Source organism: Notolepis coatsorum (genome assembly GCF_963971535.1).
Source record: "Notolepis coatsorum genome assembly, chromosome: 2".
In the NCBI taxonomy this organism is placed as follows: domain Eukaryota; kingdom Metazoa; phylum Chordata; class Actinopteri; order Aulopiformes; family Paralepididae; genus Notolepis; species Notolepis coatsorum.
In genome coordinates, this window is record NC_140166.1 from 193,823,670 (window position 1) to 193,833,830 (window position 10,161).

The following is a 10,161-nucleotide window of genomic DNA, read 5'->3' on the forward strand; positions in this document are numbered from 1 at the left end:
ATTCAACAAACTAGTTTAAGAGCCCATGACACACACCAATTGCAATTTAAGGTCATTTTCCCAACTTTGAAGGTCTCATTTTCTTTTTTCATCCTTTTATAATTGACCCATGTTCATTTGTGACCCAGCTACCCAAAAAAAAACATTGATTATTGATCGGTTCGCTCTGCGATCACACGTGGCTCCTCCTTACATGACGCCTGGTCTCCGTTGGTGCGGACGGCAATGTCATTCTTGGCCTGCCGCTCCTTGGTCCCAGTGACGTCCTCCATCTTGCGGATCTCGGACATACAGAGCTTGGAGTTGTAGTGGAAGAACATGCGTCCGCGCTGGATGGTCAGGTTGTGTTTGGACCAGTCCCACAGCTGACGCAGGTTCTGGTTGTCCAGCGCATAGAAGGAGTAGTTGCTGAGAGAAAACAGAAGACAGAGAGACTCGTCACATACTGGACAGGAGACACACAGGGACATCCAGGTGGTCACAATGCAAGGGAGGACAATAACGCATGCAATGATAACAAGCATTTGCCATGCACTGAACATTGATAAAAGTAATCCAATTCTAGAAATAAACTGTGAAACTAGATTATCACTAGGTCACATTATCTGAATACAGAGAGAAGAGAGGAGAGGAGGAGAGGAGAGGAGGAGAAGGAGATGAGAAGGAGAGGAGAGGGAGAGGAGAGAAGAGAAGAGGAGAGGAGGAGAGGGAGATGAGAAGGAGAGGAGAGGCAGAGGAGAGAAGAGAAGAGGAGAGGAGGAGAGGGAAATGAGAAGGAGAGGGAGAGGAGAGTAGATGAGGAGAGAAGAGAGGAGCAGATGAGAGGAGAGTAGATGAGAGGAGGAGAGAAGGAGAGGAGGACTTACTCTCCCTCTAGCTGCTCCCCCCTGATGACACGTAGCTTGCGGAAGAAGGACAGGGAGACCAGAGCGTAGGCTCTGCGGATGGTCAGGTAGCCTGTGATCTCCTCCAGCTGACCCAAGTTGACTTCCAGCTCTGCCGCAATGTTATCTACAAGGAGAGAGAGAGACAGGTGGTCAGACAGACAGCTACTAGGTCATTTACAAGAAAGGAGAGATAGATGGGCAGATAAACAGCCACTATGCACAGACAAACAAGTTGATCCACACACAGATTGTATGTCAGACAGAGATACACAAAATCTGACTTATGAATAATACTCTGCCTGGTGGTTGGGGCATTTCACCAATTTTAGTTCAAGCATTTTGATTTAGTTTCCTTTTATTATTATTATTATTATTATTATTATTATTATTATTATTATTATTATTATTATTATTATTATTATTATTATTATTATTATTATAACATTATTATAACACTATTATAATTCATTATAATTCATATGAATTAATTTCAGAGGCCCAACAGGTGAGAGAGCAATGCAGTAAGGACTGACTTCCTCCGCGGATCTTGATGACCATGTTGCCATGGAGCACGGTGCATCCTCTCAGAGCCTGAGCCGAAGTCACAGACTCGATCGTCTTGTTTCCCGTACACAGCTTGGGACACAGGCCAGCACAGGGGGAGCAGCTCAGCCTGCACACATAAGAGAGAAACACACACAGGTTAGGGCAGAGGACCACACAAAACATTCTAGTAAAAGAGGTATATTATGTATTATGTGTATGTGTGTACACACTGTAAAAAATGTAACTGTAAAAAAAACTGTAAATGTCTGGCAGCAACAGTTGCCAAATACTTACTGTCAAATTACAGTAAAATCAAATACATTTACAGATTACAACCTTTATTTAATGGTTAATATTTTGATAAAAGTTAATTTACTGTTTTTATGGCATTTACACTTAACTCATTCAGCGCCGCGGGCCTAGCCCATCTTTGTTCCTACTGCGCCACCGCTCTAAGAGATAGGAATGTGTGGCGGTGTTTGCAGGGCTATATCTATATTCTATATTATAGCTATGGATACAATACTATGGCTCATTTGACATCAACTATCCATTGTTCAATATGTGAAAAATAATGTATATATATATATGTATATGTTTGCGTGTTATACCGTGGTGAATATTAGTATAGCTTCAGTGATCCTGGCTAATTCCAGAAAACGGCGCTATGGAGCAATACGTGAATTTTACTAAAAGCGTTGGCGTTGCTCGCCTGGACACACTACTATTTTTTAAGTTTTTTGATGCTTTGACGTCACCAACGGCATACGTTCTGGAGTACGTTACACATGGACGTTGCGATCGATGTGAAATCATGGTTGGATCAAAGCAGGATTGATGTCATATAGTCCTTACCTTCACTAGGAGGTACCCCAAAAAGAATATTCCAATTGTCTGATCGTGATTTCCAGTATTGGTGTCCATCCGCTAGACTCGCCTGACCAAATAAACTGTGCCCGGAGTGAATTAAACGTAACACCGGGTGTGAAAAAAAAGGTTTAGAAGGGTGGGCGATAATGCCACCTACCAGGATGCGGCTGGTATTGCACTCTAGCGATCTCAGAGTGGTTCCCTATGGTAACCCCGAGGTGAGAAATGAATAAAAATATAGAATAAAAGAAATAACGATGAAAACCTGACTATACTCTGGTCTGGCGCTGAATGGTTGGCGAGTTAACTGATTGAGTTAAAGTAGAAAAACAAAAGTAATCTGTAAAATAATAATCATTTTTTTTGGGTTTTTTTTGCGCGACGCGTGCATGCACGTATGTGTCCTTTATTTGGGTTAGGGGTGGGGTCAAAAATCGACACAGCATAGTATCGCAATATTTTGTGTGCCGTATCAACATAATTTTTATTTTACATTTTTGTATCCTATTTTGCTGCAAAAAAAACTATTGGAGTGAGGTGAACAGACTGAAAACGTTACCTTATTACTTATTAGATAAAAACAGATATTGTATATATATTTCTATTGCAGATGTTGACCAAAGTTTTCCACATAATGCAGTTAAGAAAAAGTCATAAACTGCAATAATACAATACTATCATATCGTGACTTTAGTAGCATAACCCTTTCACTACCACACTACCAAATGGTTAACCCTTTCACTACCACACTACCAAAGGGTTAACCCTTTCACTGTGACAATACAGAAGGTTAACCCTTTCTCTGCCACACGACAAAGGGTTAACCCTTTCACAACCACACTACAGAAGGTTAACCTTTCACTACCACACTACAGACAGTCTGTAGTGTGGTAGTGAAAGGTTAACCTTCTGTAGTGTGGTAGTGAAAGGGATAACATGGTATCGTGGCGCCTCTGGTGACTCAGACCCCTGATGTTAACGACGTCACCCAAATTATTTGAAATGTAACATTCTTTTTTTTTATCCACTTTTAAAAAAAAATGCTCATCCCAATTCCACTGTGCCAATTCTCCCCTCCCCCGTCTTGAACGTTGCTCGCATATGCCCCCCACTGGCCGGTTGTAGGGAGGATAGAAGCCTTGCATCACGTGTCCCCTCCGATACACGAGGAGGCAGCCTGTCACATCTTTTCACCTGCCAGCGCGGACTCTCTGTCTCTGCTGTGCAGGCGTCCCCAACCGACCTGTAGGAGTCGCTGTCCACAACGTCCAGATTACCACCCATCAGGCCATGTGAGCGGCGCGGGGAGCGGAGCGGGCGGTTTTGACGTGAGCGAGGAGTGGGTTTTAAAATGGGTCAGCGCGACGTTTGGAGCGAGAGTTCTCCTCCGCTCCAATCCACTCCAGGCCGCTCACAGTGGTTTAACCTGTAGTACATGTAGTACAATGCCAAAGCAACAGATGGCGATGTACAAACATGAAGGCCATTTTCAACCAATGAGAAGGGTGAACCTGTGATATCCTGTTCAGGCTTTGTCACTCACATCCTGTTAGAATTTTTTTTTTTGACGCCATTGTTGTTGTCGTTAGCTTACATGCTAACGTTAATGGCAGCGACCATAGCAGTGTGGCTAGGCTAGCTATCATCGCTTAATAGAGCTAGTGAATGGATAAACAACGTTATTTAACATTGCAGAATGGGTACAATTACAATGCGGCTCAATACAAACAATTGTTAAGGGGCCCTGGGGGTGTAGACTGTTGTAGTTTGAGCTAATTTACACCATGCTTAAAAAAAAAAAAAAATCTGCCGAGAGATGTGGCGCGGGGAGCGGGGAGCGCTCGATTCAAGGTGAGCGGTGAGCGAGCGGAGAGCGACTTGGGGGCGGGGTCAACATGAGCGATTAGCGGAGCGGACCAAGCTTTAAAGAGCGAAGAGCGGATTTCTCGCCCGCGCCGATCCGCTCACGTGGCCTGCCACCCATCGACTTCCACCCGCTAACTCTGCCAATTGAGTTAGTATGACGGCTGGCCCAAGCCGGAGGCAACGCCGGCAGCCGGAGTCGAACCCGGTGTCTCTTGCGTTGGTGACGAGCGTAATGTCCGCTGCGCCACCCAGCCGCCTGAAATGTAACATTCTTATAGACAGATCAATCAAAATGAACCAACAGGCGCTTCAGTTCATACACTCCTGCATTCCCAGCGTTAGAGCACAATGTTCTGTAGCACGTCATCATTTAACCCTTTCACTACCACACTACAGAAGGTTAAGGATCAATGTCACTCACCGTCTCCTGTCACCTCTCATTACATTAGTCACATTCCTGAACGACGGGCTTTAAGTGTCAAGACACTGCTAGCTCGTTAAAATGTCACCGCCCTAATTGCTGCCAATAATGCCTTAATTGGCCGCAAACAACAAACCGGGTTTACGGGAGAGGGTGAAAAACTAAAAAGAATTCCACAAATGTTTGGACGTTCAGATGCCACAGGAATGGAACGGAGCAGGATGGAATGGAATGAGACTGGAATGCTATGTGATAAGTTGGCGTGCCGTGGGTTGGGAGGGAGACAAGCTGGCATTTGGTTATAATAGGGCTAATCTCTTCAGGGAAATCCGTCCAAAAGCATCTGCTCTGCCTGCGATCGCGATTTCTTTCATTTTTAAACACCCACTAACAAGTTCAAGTTCAAGTTCAAGTTCAAGTTCTTTAATAGTTGTCATACAGAAGTACAGAATACTTTCATACAAAATGCTTCTTACTGTTACGCTCCAGAGACTGTGCTAAACAAGATAGTATCAAATAACATAATAACATAATATAGCATGAATTTAGAAGAAGAAAATGAGGTCACAGTTGTTCGGTATAGACATATGTACAATGTTCTGAGTTACCATATAATATACAATACACAACTATGCAGTGTACTAATGTACAGTACTATCTAGTGCAAAGCAGAAATGGGATGAGGTACAATTTTTGGTACAATTTACAGTAAGGTGTACGAGTTGTAGTGCAATCCTTCATCCATAAATATAAAGTGTGGGGAGTGGGTGCTACAGTGTGTTTGTTTAAAGTGGGTGTGTGCTATAAAGTGTGTGTAGTGGGTGCTACAGTGTGTTTGTTTAAAGTGAGTGTGTGCGTGTGGATGTGTGTGCTATGTGTGTGCTATGTGTGTTTGGTGGTTGTTGTTGTGTAGTGTTCATTCATTGTTCGTTTAGCAGCCTGATGGCCTGGGGATAGAAGCTACTTCTGAGTCTTTCTGTGCTCGCCTTGAGACTCCTGTATCTGTGTAATAACTGTAATTCAACCCTTGCACTGAGGAACCACAAAAGGTCCAGCTTTGACATTTCTTTGGACGGCCCGTGTGTTTGCAGTAAAGTCGAGTGTGTGGATGTGATGCATCACCAGAAGGTCCTCAACCGCTTTAACCCTTTCACTACCACAGTACAAATGGTTAACCCTTTCACTACCAAACTACAGAAGGTTAACCCTTTCACTACCACACTACAGACGTAACCGTGAAAGGTTGTGGGGGTGTGTAGTGAAAGGGTTAAATATAACGTGCTACAGAACTTTGTGCTCCAACGCTGCCAGGCGGGAATGCAGGAGTGTATGAACTGAAGCGCCTGTTGGTTAATTTCGATTGATCCGTCTATTAGAATGTTACATTTCAAATAATTTGGGTGACGTCGTTAACATCAGCCTTCTGTAGTGTGGTAGTGAAAGGGTTAACAATGAAGATAATACAGTTTGAGAACATTCCTCTGAAAATATAGGATTCTTTGTCTGAGGTACTCAATTATATTGAATCTTTCAAAAAGAAAATGTGTTTCAAATTAAAACATTTTAAAATTCTAAATAAAAAAGGGGAATTGCTATGATAGGATTACTTTAAAATTTGATGAGTGCAGCAGTCCAAATGAGAACCAATGAAACTGGACCTTGGTTTTAATGAAGGAGCTACAGGATTCAGAGCTGTTTTTTTGGGGTCTGGATAATACAGTGTATGTATGTCTGGATAATACAGTGTATGTATGTCTGGATAATACAGTGTATGTATGTCTGGATAATACAGTGTATGTATGTCTGGATAATACAGTGTATGTATGTCTGGATAATACAGTGTATGTATGTCTGGATAATACAGTGTATGTGTGTTGGGGTCTGGATAATACAGTGTATGTATGTTGGGGTCTGGATAATACAGTGTATGTGTGTTGGGGTCTGGATAATACAGTGTATGTGTGTTGGGGTCTGGATAATACAGTGTATGTGTGTTGGGGGTCTGGATAATACAGTGTGTGTGTTGGGGTCTGGATAATACAGTGTATGTATGTTGGGGTCTGGATAATACAGTGTATGTGTGTTGGGGTCTGGATAATACAGTGTATGTGTGTTGGGGTCTGGATAATACAGTGTATGTGTGTTGGGGTCTGGATAATACAGTGTATGTGTGTTGGGGTCTGGATAATACAGTGTATGTGTGTTGGGGTCTGGATAATACAGTGTGTGTGTTGGGGTCTGGATAATACAGTGTATGTGTGTTGGGGTCTGGATAATACAGTGTATGTGTGTTGGGGTCTGGATAATACAGTGTGTGTGTTGGGGTCTGGATAATACAGTGTATGTATGTTGGGGGTCTGGATAATACAGTGTATGTGTGTTGGGGTCTGGATAATACAGTGTATGTGTGTTGGGGTCTGGATAATACAGTGTATGTGTGTTGGGGTCTGGATAATACAGTGTATGTCCTGTAATGAATCCATATGTGTTCAGGATGGAATTAGATGATGTAATGACCCCCCCCCTCCCCCTCATCTAACTACTCTCTCTCTTTCTGTTGTTCACGCATGCAGGCACTCCCGCACGTACACAGCACAAACAATGAGAGACAACAAAACAACATAGCTGGAACACCAGCTGCAGTCCCCAACGTCCGTCCGTCCGTCCATCCGTCTGTGTCTCTCTCTCTCTCTCTCTCTCTCTCACTCTCTCTCTCTCTCTCTCTCTCTCTCTCTCTCTCTCTCTCTCTCTCTCTCGCTCTCAGGATGGAACAGGATGAAAGAATGACAACAATAACAAATTACAGCAATGAAAGAACAGGAAGAGCATTAGAGCGCTTAATTGAAGTGAGAAGATAGTGAGAAAAAAACAGCTCTGAAATGGAGGGAGGAAGAGAGAGAGAGTGAGAGAGAGAGAGTGAGAGTGAGAGTGAGAGTGAGAGAGAGAGAGAGAGAGAGAGAGAGAGAGAGAGAGAGAGAGAGAGAGAGAGAGAGAGAGAGAGAAAGAGAGAAGAGAGAGGATGTGGGCGAGCAGGAAGTGTGTGGTGCAACGCAGTGAGTGGCTTCCTCTCCCTGCAAACACACACACACATACACACACACACACGCACACACACACACGCACACGCACACGCACACACACACAGAGCTGCGTGGCCTTGATAGCTTTGCCTTTCAGGAATTCATTCACAAAAGCCAGGCCTAGTGCAGTGAGCAGCCAGGGACACGCCACAGAGAGAAAGAGGGACTTGCTGCTTCATTCACAAATGAGCACTCCTTTTATTTATGTTTTATCCCTCTCAAAAGAAAATAATCCCTCTCTTTAATTCGACTTCTAGCTTCTGGCATCCCAAACCACTCAGATCTGTTTTCCACATAGAAGCTAAAAGGCCACCTCACAGCCCCACCAGCCCTGTATAGCCACCAACCCTGGACACAGAGCCCCCCCCCCTCCCCCCTTTGCCCTGAAATTTACACAAAACGACTCAAAGGTCCAAAGGCTGAACCCACCACACCCCACCCCGCTAACACTCCCAGACCGCTCTCTGGATGTCTCTTGTGTCCGTCCCGTTAGCCACTCGTGTGGAAGACAAACAAGGAGAGAGTGGAGCGGATGGGGGGGAAGGAAGGGAGGTAGGTGGGGGGTGTCGAGGAGGGAGGGAGGGAGGGGAGGCGGAGAGGAATGGAGGAGAGGGATGTAGAAGAGGGGGGTGTCGAGGAGGGAGAAAGGTGGAGAGGATGGAGGTGGAGAGGACAGAGGGAAGGTGGAGAGGAGAGGTGGAGGAAAGGGGGTGGAGGGGGAGGTGGAGGAGAGAGGTGGAGGGTGGATGGGAGGGAGGTTAGAGGGTGGAGGGGAGGGAGGTAGAGGGTGGAGGGGAGGGAGGTAGAGGTGGAGGAGAGAGGTGGAGGGTGGATGGGAGGGAGGTAGAGGGTGGGAGGGGAGGGAGGTAGAGGTGGAGGAGAGAGGTGGAGGGTGGATGGGAGGGAGGTAGAGGGTGGAGGGGAGGGAGGTAGAGGTGGAGGAGAGAGGTGGAGGGAGGTAGAGGGTGGAGGGAGGTAGAGGGTGGAGGGGAGGAAGGGGTAGTAGAGAAGGGGGAGGGGTAGTGGGGGTGGGGTCTGTGTGTATTATGGAAGGGGACTTATTGCTGCATGACTACCTCACTCAGGCCACTGGCTCCGAGGCCTTGTGAGAAAAACAAGCGAGTTACGCCAAAATGTCGGATTCCTGGAAAAACAGATCAGAGATGAAGGGAGGGGGAAGGAGAGAAGGAGAGAAGTTGTTTTGTTGGAAGAAGAAGAAGAAATCTAATCAGGCTTCCAAAACTCAGGAATGAGGAGACAATGGCATCAAAAGGCAGCCTTAACAGCTCCCTATTTAAAGCAGCCTGGAGCCTCGGGTCCTGCTAACAAAGCCTGCTATTGTTCCCCACGGGGCCACGGTAGCTCTGCATGGACTCCCGTGTGCTAGCTCACCCTGTATTAATGCTCTGTTCATGAGGCCCTCATTAAGAACCCTACCACACACAGACACACACGCACTTTAAACAAGTTAATCTTAGGACAGGTTAGATGTGCTTCAGCGCTTCTACCTAGAATCCCACTCACTTCCTCTATGCAAAAACAAACACCCCCCCCCCCCCCCCCCCCCCCCTGACCTCAGGTTGCCTCAGCCTGGTCCTCCTGTAGACACCTTGTAGCGACACGCAGCCCTGGCTCAGAGAGAGAGCCAGTCAGGCTGTCCTGGTGCTTGGCTGGCCTTTCCTACCCACCTTGGCTGCCAAACCATCAATTACACGGTGCGGCTTCTCCTAGCTTCCATCTTATCAAGCTCTTAATACTTCACAATCAATCACAAGTCCAAATCTACTTGAATACCCCCCCCCCCCCCCCCCCCCCGTGACTCCTGACTGAGTGGAAAGACTCGGTAATGAAACGCTCCAAAACAACAGAGAGGAGGAGGAGGGGCAGGAGGACGAAGAAGAAGAAGAAATTATTAATAATAACTAATCTCTTTTTCTCTGTGCTTCTACCTCTCTCTCTTTCCCTCCACCTTTCTCTCCTTCTCTGTCCCTCCACATTTCTCTCCTTCTCTCTGCCCCTCCACCTTTCTCTCCTTCTCTCTGCCCCTCCACCTTTCTCTCCATCCCTCCACCTTTCTCTCCTTCTCTCTGCCCCTCCACCTCTCTCTCTCCTTCTCTGTCCCTCCACCTTTCTCTCCTTCTCTGTCCCTCCACCTCTCTCTCTCCTTCTCTGTCCCTCCACCTTCTCTCTCCTCCTCTCTGTCCCTCCACCTTTCTCTCTCTCCTCTCTGTCCCTCCAGCTCTCTCCCTGTCCCCCCACCTCTCTCTAACTCTGTCTGTCCCTCCCCCTCTCTCCTCTCTGTCCCTCTACCTCTCCTCTCTGTCCCTCCACCTCTCCTCTCTGTCCCTCTACCTCTCTATCCTCTCTCTCTCTCCTTCTCTCTGACCCTCTACCTCTCTCTCTCCTTATCTCTGACCCTCTACCTCTCTCGCCTCTCTGTCCTCCACCTCTCTCTCTCTCGCCTCTCTGTCCCTCCTTCTCTCTGACCCTC

The 10,161-nt window shown here is 46.3% G+C and overlaps 1 protein-coding gene across 1 annotated transcript in view; it reads right to left on the reverse strand.

The window, feature by feature from the left end:
* Window positions 1-10,161, reverse strand: part of insrb (insulin receptor b) — a gene marked incomplete at both ends in the record, with an annotated part of 133,210 nt that overhangs the window by 22,587 nt on the left and 100,462 nt on the right. The window contains 3 exon segments of the mRNA XM_084308445.1: window positions 194-408; window positions 867-1,011; window positions 1,421-1,560. Of these exon segments, the coding sequence (XP_084164571.1) occupies window positions 194-408; window positions 867-1,011; window positions 1,421-1,560 (500 nt within the window).